At 39.6% G+C, this 16302-nt stretch overlaps 1 protein-coding gene across 10 annotated transcripts in view; it reads right to left on the minus strand.

Moving 5' to 3' along the window:
* AGAP1 (ArfGAP with GTPase domain, ankyrin repeat and PH domain 1) overlaps positions 1-16302 on the minus strand; it is a 400655-nt gene that overhangs the window by 208739 nt on the left and 175614 nt on the right. For all 10 annotated transcript variants that reach the window (XM_068138082.1, XM_068138079.1, XM_068138077.1 and 7 more), the window contains one exon: positions 867-994. In XM_068138082.1, the coding sequence (XP_067994183.1) occupies positions 867-994 (128 nt within the window). The remainder of the gene's footprint in view (positions 1-866; positions 995-16302) is intronic.

Genomic DNA, 16302 nt, shown 5'->3' on the forward strand with positions numbered 1-16302 from the left:
ACTATGATACTATACTAAATCAGGCCACAGATCTGGTCACAGACTGTAAGGGTCAAAACGACGGCCTTGTGCAACCATTTCCGAGAAGTGAGAGAGCACAGTGGAAACACAACCTGCCTGGCACCAAAAGTCTTGGATCTGAATGCCAGAGCTTATATACATCCTAACTGTGAATGTATAGTGGCACTTGGCACTAGAAAACAAAGAGGGAGAGTATCATAAGGAGAATATGGGAGAGTGTGTTAACACATGTCAGTAAAAACTGAGCAAGTCAGAAAATTCTGGTATTAACCATATTGATTCCACAAATGCCACCAAGGCCACCAGACTTTCCTGTCATGCATTAGGGTAGTATTTTGTTTTGTCTCCACACACAGTATCTGTAAGTCAGTATCAACATGAATCACTGTATGTCATGAAAGAGCCAGGAACTCACAAATGCGCACAGTACTCAAAAATGTAGAGCGCGAGCACTTTAACAGTGAGATACACAAGTTATTACACTCAGCACAAAACTGAACGAGAAAAATAGCCAAAACCATAATGAGGCAATTTTAAAGCACAGTACAGAAAATCCTGCTATGGAAACAGTTGGTGTATTCAGAGCAGCAGGCTGCTGCGCATACATCAGTATGATCAAAGATGGCTTTAAAGCCAAACTGTTCTACAGCAGCAGTTTTCTGGAAACAAAGTCAAGTCAAATGGGAAAAAAAAAAAAAGGCAAAAAACCCCTTCAAACTACAGATCACCAACACCTTCAAAAATGCCAACTATCTACCAATCAGCAAGAAGCATTGGCATGAAATATACTAGATGAAAGCAAATACCAGCTCATTTTTCAAGCAAGCATTCGCTATAGTCTGTACCTGGCTGATATGTACGGCAGAAACCTGGGCAGAACACACAGATGAGTGGCTTGGAGAGTTTGGCAGAGATTTGCAGGGGCCAATTGAGAGCTGCTGTTTCTTCCTTGTTGCAACAATCTTCTGAGCAACTAAAGAAAAAAAAAAAACCAAACAAAACAGGAAGGTTAGCTACAGTACAGCACACAAAAAATAGCGCATCATAAATAAACAAAATGCACAATCTACAAACCAGAGTTTTCTGTTACCAAAGCCTGCTCCAAAAACTGAAAGTAATATACTCAGGTAAGATGACAGATGCTGGTTTTCCACAATATGCTCCATGTGAGACTCTAGCTCTGGGATAAAATTGCCCCAGAACTCAAGTCGACCAGTTGAGCAGCAGAGGACCAGTAACATCCAAAACAAGGATGGCAGGTGTACAAGTTGCAAATAGCTGTAACATGTCCACTGCAAGCTTGTAACACCACACTGACAAAGATCATGGTAGTACACTGATTCCATTCTTTGAGATGTCCTCCTTGCAGACAGAAGATAAGTATGAGCAACACTTGACTAACAATCAGGTTCAAGTGCATCTCAGTCCTATTTACTGGTATGATGCTGGAAGGTGTCCTACACCATGGAATGACTGCTCATTAGGAAAGCCATCACTCCCAGTCCAAGCAGGCTTAGTTTACCAGCATCTGCTGCCACAAAATAATGTGGGCTTGTCTCAGTTACCAGCCTCTGCATCAGGACAACTGGTTTGGGAAACAAATTTAAAGCATTTGAAACAAACAACAATCAGACTAATAAAACTGGCAAAGGGCTCCTGACATAGAACACCTGGATTAGTAGTGTTAAACATTTTATTCTGCTCAGCTTCATTATGGAAAGAAGCTGTGTCATGACTTTTTATTTTTGGCTTTCATTACTTAGCAGCACTACAACAGCAGGGAAAATGCCAGTTTTATTTTGCAATTTATTACGACATTTTCCTCAGCATGTAAAGCAAAGTAGCATTTATCAAATGGATACAAGGATCAGAGCCATTAACACCTCTACACAAAGCACACAAAAAATGGAAAGAGCACTGATCTGAAATGCAGTAACTCCTATAGTTTTGCCATTTAAAAAAGTAAAACTGTTTCAGAACTTCGTTCTGTGATACACTGGAATTTCAGTTCAGCTAGGATTTTCAGAAAGAGACCTTTTTAGGTTGTAAATACTTTACAATATAATCTTTTACACTGCATTTGTTGATCTTTTGGGTCACACATTAAAAAGTAATCAAAATTTCAGTCTTCAGAAAGAGGAGCAGGTGCAGTGGCCAAGCAGAAATACTACTAATGAAATTTAGCTTCCTTGCATGAAGTGAAGCACTTCATGAAACTTATGTAAAAGAAGCCCACAGTCACTTGCACAGTCTCCACCAAAACCAGTCAGTGAGGTACAATGGCAAGAATTACTGACACCATAACGGGTTGCCCAGGAACTTGTGAATGCCTCATCCCTGGAAGTGTTTAAGCCCAGGCTGGATGAAGCTTTGAGCAACATGATCTAGTGGGAAGTGTCCCTGTCCACGGCAGGGTGGTTGGAACTAGATGCGCTTTTGAAGTCCCTTCCAACTAAAGCCATTCTATGAAAGCATTTAAAAAGTCACACAGAAAGTTGTTGTACTTTAACAGCATTCAATATGTCTTGTTCAGAAAACATAAAAAGATATTCATGCAAATTCCAAGGTTATTTTTCCTCAATCCATTGTAAGACAGGCAGAGGTATTGTCTGGCAGTGCAAGCATACAATTACTTCTCAAATGCAATTTTAATAACAAACTGGTCTGTGACTTATGTTTTTCATGTAAATGAATGATGGCATAACCATGATTTAGTGAGAATACATTGTATAAAAAATGGCTCATATATATGAAGAAGCAGCTTCATTAGTTACATCCCACCTCCAATAGGCCTCTTATCATCCTGAAAGGATGATATCAATTAATTTATCTTCGCCTGGCATATTGATCATAACCTTCATCAGCTAATCATGTTTAAATTACAGAGGAATATCGCAGCACTCTGTCATTTCAGACCCATTGGTTTATCGATCTGGAGCCTGCAAAGCCATATATTAAAATATTTTAAAACACATTAGTGAATGCAGAGAGCAAACTGAAGGTCAGATTTTAACATGCACATGGATTTGTCTTCATCGCATGTGGTAAAAATCTAAATTAAGACCAAAACTGAATTAAAGCCACACATGAATGAAAACTACTTTCTCAGCAAAGTCTTCTACTCTCACATGGGAGAGGCAATTAGTCAAGGAAAATATTTACCTCTTTCCCTCAATGTGACTACAGGTGTGTCTGCAGCATCACACTAACATACACAATGCAGTCTTGCCAAATTATTGGTCTGCGAAGGCATAAGGGAAAACAACCCAAGACAGTCTGAAATCATCAACTTAAACACACAACCTGAATCCTAGCTAAGTACTACAAAAGAAGAGACTAAAAAACCAAGTAAGATTTAAAAGGCAAAAAAACATAGAAGTTATTCTAGAAAGAGTAATCCACAAATCAGCTGGAAACTAAACTTTATGTAGAGCAGCACAAAGGGTAGTGTATCCTGTGTAGTGTAGAAATGGTAGAATCATAGCAGAAGATCTAAAGTTACTGGCTTAAAATTGTGCTACAAATTCCAGAACATACCATTCTTAGCTTCAAATTTCTTAGCTCTTCCCTCCATTAGAAAAATGACGTGCCCCCCCAATGGAAATCCCCTTCTGAGCTGCCAAACCTTCCCAATTCCCCCTCCATTTCAGCAAAAAGTCTAATATCCCCTGCCAGAGCCACAATTCCTCCTACCTCCCCCTTCCCTTCATTAGGTAACCTGCTCTCCTTTGAGACACCAAACAGTTTTTGCTTCTTTCATTGCAGTCATGTAGCCATCACTCCATAATTAGATTGCATTCAATATTCAAGTGCTCAGGGCTACTTGCCCTTGGATAGGATGGTGACAGGAGCTTCAGAAGTACCTAAAGGAGTACCCTGACCCTTCAAAGTTTGTGACATATGAAAGACATGACTGATCATCTGTGGGGCAATCGCTGGACTGTCAAAAGACCTACTGTGCTCTTTCTAAAGCTACCTTGAGAGAAGAGATGAAACCTAAATCTTGCCCATCAGAAGTCAATAAAAGGGGTTCAAGCACGTATCTCCTCAGCAGTGCTGCTGCAAATTCGCATTTTCTACATCTTCTATTCCAGAGAAGAAAGCCCTGAAATACACAAAACTTAAAATGGCTGTCACTGAAAACCCCTATAGATCTGCTAACTCCTGCTGCTGACATCTTCAGACACAGTAGTTAGGGAGGAAAAAAAACCACAGTGAAATGGTTGTGTAGGAAGCGAGAAATACACCATAATTATAAGAACTAACATCAGATCCAGAGAACAGCTACTCTATATTGCTTGTTCAGCCCAAAACTCTTTCTGTTGTTAACACTTTTGTTAGGATTCAAAGTGATCACACATCCGTGGTGGCAAGAAAAAAAAATCCTTGATCTAACATTCTGTTTCCACAGCTACAACTACATTCAAGTAGGTACATTTGTTTCCACAAGTACAGCTACACTCAAGTTACATTTACAAGTAACTTTGTCAGAGCATATAAAAAAAATAACTAAATGTATGACCAGTTGCCTCCCCCACGCCCCAAAAGACAGTACCACCACCACTACAGTTCAGGCAGCTGGGTGGCTAGGCAGGACCTCTACTGAAATGCCTGACAGGAGCTGTGGCCATACATAAACATCATTTTGGTCTTAAATTGGTTGATGAAGTGCACTAATTGGCTTTTATTAAGATTATTCAGAGTCAAAATGTTCAGATTAATCCTACTAAACTGCCTGTAACAGAAATCTCGGTGCAGAAGATGCTATACAACCAAAACAAACGTTCTATAAAGAATGCAAGAAAGCAGAGGCATTTTTTTCCCCCGTAGCTTCCAGGTTTTACCTCATCCCAAAGATGATTCAGTGCTTCTGGATTTAATGTAAACATACTTGCTAAGATAGGTTTCTAAAACAGATGAATGCTGACTTAACCTAGGTGGCAAATATAAAAAAATAATCAAGACAGTGACAAGCATTCAACTAGTTAAAATAATCAATGGCATTCTCTCTACTTTTATATACTCAATTAAGCTATCAATTTCAGAGCAGTTTTTATTGTAAGCCATCTACCTGTAGTATGAAAAGCTACACAAAATTTATTTGCCAAGCCAAGAACTCTTCTGTAGATAAATGGGGACAAGCCAAGGATATTTAGAATTATAAATCAGGAGAATTGATGCTTAGCAAATATTTGGTCTTTGGGGAAGACCAATGCTTACTTCTTACACAATTAAACTTAATTTCACAAGCTAGAATGACTAGAAGCTATATTTTGCTTTAAGGTCTTGTTAATTGAAAGCATGTGAAATTCCCGGTCTGCATGATGAATAAAATGTCCAAGTTTGGAGAGAAAGCTCTTGACTTGAATGCCTCTTTTTCCATGCCTGACCTAGCTCACCAGAACAAAATTAACCTCCCCACCCCCTGCCACTTTCATCTCAAATGCTACTTTTTGTTCGGCAAACTACTCATTTGTAAGCTGCCCCCGTTCCCAGATTGTTTATTGGAAGGACTGTACCGTTGGGCAAGGAGACAGTTCAGTGCTCTAGCACTCCCTGAGCTCTAAAGCAAGTTTTCTGCACTGAAGCTCAGCGTATCTGCATGCAAGCCATCACTATTTCCATTTGCACACAGGAAAAAAAAAAAAAAACAAACCAAAACAACAAACCAAACCACCTTACCAGTGCACTAATTTTTGCCAAAGGTCTCCAATTCTACTCTCCATGGCATAGGGCTGACTATGAGAGGACTAAATTCACTGACAGGAGGAATAGCAGGTCATTTCCTCTCCCCGAAACCCAGAGCTGCACCGCCATAATGAACCCACTCTTCTTTGTGCTCAGTTTGGGAGCTAATCACCATTAGAAACACTGTTGCCAGAGTAACTGCTCTGACAGAGTTGTCTTTCCTTGGTTCAAAGGGCTGTTCACATGTCAACTTCTTGTGCAGTGTAAGGCTGCTTTGGCGGGGGCAGCCGGGTCTCTAAAATCTCATTAGCACAGCTTCATTCAAGTATAAGGACAAGAAAGGCAGGGACCTGGGGGAAAAAATACTCCTTACAAGAAGTTCAAGATACAAGGTAAGGCTGCCTCATCTAGCTCCACACCTCTTAAAACTGAAAACAGAAAGGTACCTCTGCTTCGCACAATAGATGTGCAGAAACCATCTGGCCTGAGATCTGATCTCTCCCTGGTTTTAAGACAAGTCCTGGAAAACATCCAGCGGTATCAACAATCTGATCGCTGCCCTCTTTTCCCAAAGGCAGTGAACAGACTCACCACTGCACCCTTTATGCTGTTTTTTTACCAAGGAACACTGGAAATAATCCAAGAGAAGACTCCAGGCATACAATACCTCTAACATGTGATGATACTACTTTTCTCAGTTATCACTAGCACAAAAAAAAAAGTACTGCTTATTTAGGAGATGCAAACAGTTGTGTCTTGACTGCCACTAACTTAAATCACGTGGCTAAAAAACACGTATAAGGCCACTTATCTCCACGGTGTGTCCCAGTACATGTAAACAACGGGTTTCCTTAAAACCCGCCACTTGGTGCAAAAGATGGGAATGCAGGAATTGTGCAGTAAATTCCCTTCTACTTATTGACAGACAGAAAATAGCTTTCAGCTGAAGTTAGAATGCTCGTGGCTCACTGAAACAGAGCAGAAAGGACAAATATTCTTTAACTGCTGAAAGGAAAACCCAATGAAAACAGAAATCCCCCAAAACTGCGAGTTTACACAGAGACTACCTTTTGTCTTAAAACAGCATTCCCCAAAACTCACAAATCAATTCCAATGACAAAAAAAATCATTTCATCTCTGCAGAAAGTCTCCACTGAACTCATATGAACCATAAGCAAACTGAAAAAGATGAAGAATTAGTTTGAAACCAAATCCAAATGCTCTTACTAACACAGAGCACCAGACCTCTTGAAATTCATGTTGGCTTTTTGAAATTCCATGACAAATTTTAGTTCTTTTTGCAAACTCATGGGTTGGAGTAACGTTCGTGACAGTGACTAAATTGATGCTTTTACAAGCCATCAAGACATTTCTGCCTACAGAAAGCACGGAATATTAACCACACTGCAACTGGTGCTAAACAAGCTGCGCCATCAGATGGTGATTTATAAGGAAGGCTAGGCAATATATGCACCATACTGCATTTTTGATAAGGGCACACTCCCACTGTAAAGTTAAAGGACACAGTGATATTACTATGTATAAGCAAATGGACGTTTCATCATGAGACTTATGTAAGAAATTGGTTCTCTCCTGAAATGATAGGCACAAGGTCAAAATAACTCTTTGTGGTCAAAATATTTCTTTGTGCTCAAAAGTGCAAGGAAAGGAAAGCTTCAGAAACATCACCATCCATCTTCAGATACCATGTGTGAGGGCAAGCAAGAGCTTCGTCACCCAGCCCAATGCTGCACTGCCAGTGTCCCTTCTGAAGTGAACCTCCTCACTCGCTCCCCTCCCTCCCTCAGCTGCATATCTGGCTTTGTCAGAAGATGCATCACCCTGAGGCTGCCTTTCTTGAAACACATCCTAGCACTGACTGTCTGCTCACATAGTAGCTACAGGCTCTCTACAAGCTAGTCTGAATAATGTTTAGGAGAGAACATGCTCTTTTACATGTTTGACATTTCAAACTTCTTTAGTTGCTGCCTCATTCTTCTTGGTAATTAGCACATCCATGGACTAATCCTTCCTTTAATAAAGTATTACACAGCACCAGTTGCAGTTACCAGAACAGAGAAACTGATACAGCAGAAAGTATGTCTGCCAGCATCTCCAGACAATAATATGAACATCACAAATACCATTAGATACATTTTAATTAATTCTTGCATAAGTCCTGGTTCCTAAACAATCCCACTAAACTCAGAACCTACCAGGGAGCAGGAAACTGGAAGCATAACTAAGTATAAATGATACATCAACAACACTGTGGCTCAGCTGATGAGCAAAAATAATTTCCTTCTGTCCACAGCCCTGCTGATGGCCATTTACTTGTTTCATGTGAAGAGATTTGCCTAAGGAAGACACTCTGTGGGAAGTTAAGATACACAGCAGCTTACATTTTTACAGCAGCTGCATTTTAGCTCAATATTCCATGTTTGCAGTAAGTGTTCAATAAAAATAAATTTATTCCACAACTACATATACAGGCAAAGCAGTAATAACTGCAAGAGCAAGCAGTAACCACAAGTGCTTTTGAATGGGAAGCATTAATATAAGTATCCACTATTAAGGCCATTATGCCTATTACTTTAAATTCAATCCATATTTTAGGCCTAAACTTTTAGACTTTTCCTTTCAAAAAGAAGAACTTGGCATACCACATGCCATCTGTAACACAGAAGTAAGTGCTGGACTCCTGTAAGTATTTGGCCTTGGATGTAACAATTTCTTGAGGGAGGGGAAAAAAGTCAGTATGCATTTGCATGTGTCCTAAATATGTTGCCAGGGAAAACTCAACATATTCAACACATACATATTTCTAAAAGAAATCACAAATGCACTTAGGGGAACTCTGCTGGATTTGTAGGCCAGCTTATTATTGGCCAACTACTGTTGAAGGCAAGAAAAGTTACAGGTTTCAAAACACAGCAGCACATCAGTGCAACTGCAGTTGACATAAACACAAACCTTCCTGTCCCACTGAAGGGAACATCTCTGCAAAGGGACCTCTCCTCTAATGCCCATGTAAAAAATGCACCACACCCAACACTCTCATAACTATTTGCTATTTCATTTTTTTCCCAACAATAATTAATCTGTCCATGTAACATTATTTGCAGTCAATTTAACATGATATTTTTATCTAAAGCCAATGCAAGCAAATGCACAAAAAACACTATGCCACATGATAGGCAGATGCCACTTCTTACAGGAAAATTAGCTTCAGAACTTTTTGACCCAGGTCTTTTCAGTGATCCAATTTAAATTCAGTCCAACAATCAGCTGGTATGAGCACAGATAAAGCATGACATATAGCCTAAGAAATTTCTGGCTGTTTTTTCCTACAGAAAAAGTAAAGCCATATGCTTAGGGACAAGTTATCATTCTGCACTGAACTTCATGCTCTGACAGGCTACAGTGGTCCTTGCCTGGCTAACATCTATTTCATGCTGCAGCATGACCAGTGTGGGTGAGAAACTGAAGTGTGCAGGTATTGAATTCTGACCCTGCACAGCTACAAGAAAATCGGACACCCCACACACACATCCCCACAAAAAAAGCATTATTAAATGTTAGAGGACACAGTGTTTGGTTAATATACCTTTATTCCTTAAAACAACTTGATAACATACATATGATACCACTATTTTTACTACTTGACTAAAACATACTTTACTTTCAAGTACTGGGTAGTCATATAAACCAGAGAATAATTAGCCTATTTCATGATACACATTAATAGGAAATGGATGTACAAACACCTGAATTTTACACTGATCACCACACTTTCACAATCACCACAGCTAACAATCAAGTTAGGCTACAATGAGCTAGTTCAGTGTTAAAGTTTCCAAAAGATTTTAATACCATTCTCCTTAAAGTAAACTCAATTTAGACCCTACTGGTACGATTAGTTTTTAATGATGCTTTCACTGAAATACTCAGTCTCCCCAAAATAGTAACTATTCTTGTTTGACCAGATACAAAAATACAGCTATAAAAACCATTTGGCATGAAGTATCCCTAATCAACACCTATATATATTTTATTTTTTTAAAATTTATTTATTTTTTCTTCTCCACAGGTAACTGATTAATACTGCGCATCACTTATTCCCAACTTGGATGCAAATCACTGTCTCCCAAGACTAGGGAAGCAAATCTGCCAATAAATCAGACAATCTGGGAAGCATCTGACATCTAAAGAAATTTAAGCAATGAACGTGTGTTTTCTTCACTGCTCAAATGGCATTGCAAGGAGAAGCATATGGCTTGAGGATTCATAAAGCAAACAATGTGTCAAATACACAGGTAAAGATTTTTGCACTTGGTTTTACCTAACCACTGAATCATGAAGCTTTGTTACAAAGGAATCAAGGCATATATCCTGTTATTTCCCCACACAAAGGTAAAACTACAAATACAAAGGTTAAAAAAATGTTGAAGCAAGAAATAAACAAGCCAACACACAGAAACCAGAAGATTCAAGTACAATATCGAATAATAAGGTTGGAAGAGACCTTCAAGATCATCGTGTCCAACCCATCAACCAATCCAACCCACTCAAACAACTAAACCATGGCACCAAGCACCCTATCAAGTCTCCTCCTGAACACCCCCAATGACAGTGACTCCACCACCTCCCCAGGCAGCCTATTCCAATGGGCAATCACTCTCTGTTTAGAACTTTTCCTAACATCCAACCTAAACATCCTCTGGTGCAGCCTGAGACTGTGTCCTCTTGTTCTGGTACTGGCTGTCTGGGAGAAGAGACCAACATCCGCCTGTCTACAACTTCCCTTCAGGTAGTTGTAGAGAGCAATAAGGTCACCCCTGAGTCTCCTCTCCAGGCTAAGCAAACCCAGCTCCCTCAGTCTCTCCTCATAGGGCTTGTGTTCCAAACCCCTCACCAACTTCGTTGCCCTTCTCTGGACTCGTTCCAGCAAGTCAACATCCTTACTAAACTGAGGGGCCCATGCTAATAAATAAAATCACTGAGGTTTTAACCATCACTTAAGAATGATAAAGATACTGTCATTATATGTCATCCAATTCAGAACTGTCAAAATATACGATTATTTATTAATCATGTCAAAACATAGAATTAAGTAACAGATACCAATACTAAGCTTAAGAATTTTACCACCTGGCAAGCAATTTCACATTCACATTTTAAAGCAGAGATTCACAGAAAGGCTACTTTGTGAGGCATGCTATCAAACCACTGCTTTTGTAGGCAACGTTTCTACTTTCTAAGGATTTAGGCATATCCAAAAAGCTCTGTGATAACAAACAGACAAGGAAACAAAATCAGAGAAACCTTCTGGTTACATTAACGTGACTCAGATTATACAATATAAACTTATTCACATTTACTAGATCACATTCAACCCACCTCTCATTCAAACAGTTGTATCAATACAACTAAGAAGGAAATGTATACATTAACAAAACCAGGCCCTTTAATAGAATAACCAATAATTATCTCTCTTTTTAGTTGCCAAATGACTTAAAATTGTTTCCTAACGACCCAATGTCCGTGAATGAAGAAGTGCAACTACATACTTATATCACACAACTCCATGCACACATACCACACACAAACTGGTCCTAAAACAATGGCCACATGCCCAGTGCAGCAGAGTAAAAAATGAAAGCTGTCAACAGAAACTACCTGTCTTCGAATGCTGGTTTGCAAGCAAGACAGGTTTGCATGCAGTAAGGGCAGGGTTTAGCACTCGCTTCATGGAGCATGAAAAGCATAGTGTAGAGTCAATGACCACTGCAAGCATGGGTGATCCAATCAATGGTTTTGCTCCATCACAAGGTAGCCCACAAGCTTTTGACATAGACCCTTTTTGCAGCCTGTATGTGCAGACGGCAGACAAACGCCAATCTCTGAAGCTGCAAGACAAGGACAATGTGGCTGGAAGACAGGATTAGAAACAGAATGTGGTTTAAGGGCACTCTGAGCACAAGCTACACAGGCCACCTTTCCAATGCTCTGCTGCTAATGGTTAACTTCTTGTGGAAGAGTACCTAATTTTGACTAGCAAGTAAATATCCAACCTTACAGATGGTTTGTGACATCCAGCTACTAACTACTTCAGCAATGAACACCCTAGACTTTGCATCAGTTTTCTGTGACAACTTCCTAACACTTCTCACAATCTCACAATTTTCAACCAGTATCTATTTGAATTAATCCACAGAGGTGGCTCTGCTGTTCAGAAGTTGGTTTCTCTTTTGTTTCAGCGTTTTTAATACCAAACTTTACACAGGCAGAGAAGTAACATATATGGAGAATCAAATTCAGCATTTTGTCTCCTAAACAGTTATTTTTATCCTGTTTCCCAACCATTCCACTTGCCCTGTCACTTCTTGATCCAAGCATGATAGTTCACACCACTGCAGCTCGATTAGCAAAACCATGTAACTGCAGGCACGTTTTAGTTCTGTAGTGGTGGATTAAAATGAATCATGAGCTATTTATGATCTTCCCTGCCCCCCCTGCACACCTGGTAGACACAGTCATACAGCAGGCCAAATACTACACAGTAGATGATTTACATGTAAAGAAGTCATCCATGCTTTGATTAGAACTATCCGGGCATGTCAGAGGTCTGGAGGACCTGCAAAACCTGTTACAGCTCTGCCTATTTTAACCTGATTCATGGGATCAAAACCATTATGTTGATGATACCATTTAAGCAACTTCCCTCACAATAAATATGGACATTATTCCTCAAGAAGGGAATATTCTCCTAAAAACACAGAAATTAAGTATCATGCCTCATAAAATATTTACAGCCTCCTGATTGGCTGCTTCAAATATCAGCAGCTCTGTCTTCAAAGTGTGCTGCATCTGTGGACAAAATCAACTTGATGGCTTGAGGACTAGATATGCACCACAAAGGTGTTACCCCTCCTTCAAGGAATTTTTCAAAATAAAAGAATTTCAAGTACTTAAAGTACACTCAAACCTCACTGTTACAACAGTGAATGCAGCTGCACCTGAAGGCAATGATCTCATGTATAAAGCTGAGTCAGGAGGTAAAAACAGAGACATCATGCAAAGCACACTCAACAGTAACACTACAGCAGAATTAAAAAGGCACACCTACATCACTTGTTCTGAAGCCTAAGTTACTTGTGCTTTAAAGAAAAAACTTCAAGACAAACCATGGTGGATGCAAGTAACATTACATAAAACACCTGAGCTGAGAAGCATATTATCCACCAAGCCATCCAAGTCCACCTCTCTGGCACATTAACTCCCACTAGAGAAACAGTTAAGCTTTTTGTTACCCAGACTGCTGCTTCACTCCCAGGTAAAATAAATCCCCATTCCAAAAAATGAAGGTACAGAGTCATCTGCTCTTAGCACTAGAAGCTAAATTCTTTATTGGTTTTGTGGGTTTTATCCACATTCAGCTGTCATAAAAGCAGTTACCCACTAGAGTAGAAGCATCACATAGCATTTAACATAAATCTCACAAAATATGTAAGGCCCCCCTTTGCACTTTAATCATTTGCTAACAGTTACAATAAGATTGTATTAAAAATTTAAACTGCCCTACTTAATGCAATTTACCTTCAAAGGTCCATTTCCAGAGAATGAATTCAAATGATATAAATGTCGAACACTTGATCAGATTTATTGCACTGAAGAATATTTCTCTTGATACAGATCTGACGAGTGAAGGCTAATGACTTTAGTTTTATGACTTTTTAAGCACTTAATGGGAAAATTTAGACATTTTCACAAGACTAAGCTCCAGCAAGAATGGTACATTTACGGAATGACAGCACAGAAGAAAGCTGCATGATCTCTTTAGAGATGACCCGTTCAACGGCATTATTAATGGGGAGATTAATGTCAAGTATTTATCCAGATAATTTGTCACACAACAGTTAGGCCTGAGTGCCTCTCTGCTAAACAGGGGCAGGGAAGAGAAGCAGAAACTGCTGACTACAGCCAAGTTCCTGTACCAAGCTGGGGCCAAAATGCAAAACCCTATGGGAAGACAGCTGAAGCTGCGCTGAGATTGTATGATAAGGAACTAAGTGGTACTGCTGTAGGTACAAATTAATCAGCAGGTCATTAGGGGAAACACTGCTTACTCAAGCAATGGGAAACACAGAAAACCCAAAACCTGCCTGTCTCACACCTTTCCAAATATGTTTTCCCTAAACCTGAGAAGTACTTCCAAAATACTACAAAGCAATAGTTTTGCTTGTCCAAAAAGATATTTTTCTTTAAACTGAAAGACAGCTGGGAGTCCTCAGATTTCAATTAATGTCTAGGTACTTATCCAATCAATCACCAAGCGCTATAAATTTCCTGTATTTCTCATTAGTAACACTATTGCACAGCTTAAATCTAAACATACCTTTCTGCAAAACTGTAAATTACGATGCCTAAGACACAAGCAACTCTATCAGCCATCAGAAGAGCCGTAAATGATGGCAGGAAGTCATTTGTAGACATGCTAAACTGAAGCTGATTTATTCCTCTCCTTCTTTTCTGTTTTTTTTCTACAAAAGTATCACCAGCAGAAGCACTACCAGCACACTACATCTCTTGGAGTTTGCCTTTATGACTTGAAACCAGTAATGACCTGTCTTTATTAACATTAACAAGTTTTATGCAGAAAATCCAATTTCCTATGGAAAAAATATTTCTTCAGCATCTGCCAATGGTGTCCCTTCATTAAGTGCAGACAGGCAAAGGTTTGTTTTTCTTCAAGCTCAGAATTTTAAATTGGTTTTGTGAGTCTGAAAGCCATTTTCAGCCTTTTTAAAGCTTATAAATACAAGTGAAGAGACATTTCAGAAGGGACGTAATACAGCAGTATTTTGTGGGCTTAAAAATCTTGGGGTTTATTATACTGAAACTAAACAAAGTAAGCATTCATACATTTATTAACAAAACAACCATCTTTTTAGTCTTATATCAGTTTTATAACTATTCTTCTGAATTAAATCTCCCACGGGTAGTTAACCATGACTCATGCTCCAAGCAACCCACTGCTGTATCTGCAGTTGACACCAACCCCACAGAGCCAGGATGACCACAGTGCTTTGTGTCAAGGAAAGCAGAAGATCCCCTGATTAAGAACTAATTCCAGACACTGCTTTAAAAATCCAAGACAAAAGACATGTATTTCACAAACCAAGCACAAACAATTTACAAATTAATAGCTAGAGTCACACCAGCAGCTGGAAACAAATATGCCATTTCTCTACTGCATTTGCCTTGTCCCCTGTCACATTAACTGTTGATTTTCATTCCATTGCAAAGGGACCACATTGGCTTCCTCAGATGGCAGGAAAACTCCTGTCCACATAGGAGCACTATGGCAGCAGGTGCTGCCAGCTCCATGCTGTGTACTCATGGCCACAGTAGCACCCTCTGCTTGCCTGACATTACCAGATCTCATCCCAACATCCTAAGGACAAAGGTGACTGTCTTGCTTGGAAGAAGCTCCACTGGAAATTAATGCTTCAATCATGTACATACATGTAAGACAAAATAAATTAATTTCAGTAAGCAGACCACAAATAATTTGGGCAATGCAAAGACTTCTGGTTAAGCAGTGACAGCAGCTAAGCAGTAACTTCAAAACACACAAGTACTGGCACTGGTGCTGAGAGGCTGGTAAAGATTTCCCATTTCTTTGCAGAGATTCCTGACTGAACACAGCACTTGGCACGGATGACTAAAACACACTCAGAAAACCTGCCTTCTGTTTCTGTCTGTGCAAGATTTCTTAAAAAGTTCATTCAAAGTTTTGGAAGTCACAAGGACTTTTCATTCAAGGGTAACAGCAAACTGAAGGTTCAAGCACATGGCTTGGCTAGTTCAACTAGTTACCAAATAGCTGCCAACTATCAGCAGATACTGCAGTGGAATCCAATGTGCCACTTGTCAGGGTAGCAACCAAGAAACCACTTCTCACCCCACCCCACTCTCCCCTGCAAATCTTAGATGCCAAATAAGTTTGCCAGAGTCCTCAATGTCTGTAATCCCTTACTAATATTAGTTGAGCCTCTGTGCCCAGCAGTCACACTTTTCATAACACAGAGGCAGTCCACATGGTCTCATCCATCTGTCAACTAACTTTACAGCTTGCCTCCTCGGACAAAATGGACCATGCATTACTAGAACATGGATCTTGGGAAGGTTGTTCCCTCTGGAAAGACAAAATTAGTGAAACACCAATATATGTAAAGAGACTATTCAAAAAGCAGTTCTACATAGTTATCTCTGAGTTGTACAATAGAATGCCACACTGTATTTTCCATTTTCCACAAAATGCTAACTAGATCATACAATTGACAGAGTCTGGCCAAGCTGCTTTGGACATGCACACATACACAACTCAGATAACTAAGGAGAGGAAACAAAGAAGCTTGATGTAAGTGAGGCTTGATTTACAAAATACATATTAAAGACTGCACTACTCCAAGAATCCAGGCATTATTAAAGGACCAGTATAAATAGAACAACAATCTTTTGTACATTCAAGAGGTATTTTTATCCTTAGCAAAGGATTTAGGATGCCCAGATGCCAGCAGCTATCCT

This window comes from Melanerpes formicivorus, unplaced genomic scaffold (genome assembly GCF_026170545.1).
Source record: "Melanerpes formicivorus ecotype bairdi unplaced genomic scaffold, bMelFor1.0.p_v2 SCAF_5, whole genome shotgun sequence".
Taxonomy (NCBI): domain Eukaryota; kingdom Metazoa; phylum Chordata; class Aves; order Piciformes; family Picidae; genus Melanerpes; species Melanerpes formicivorus.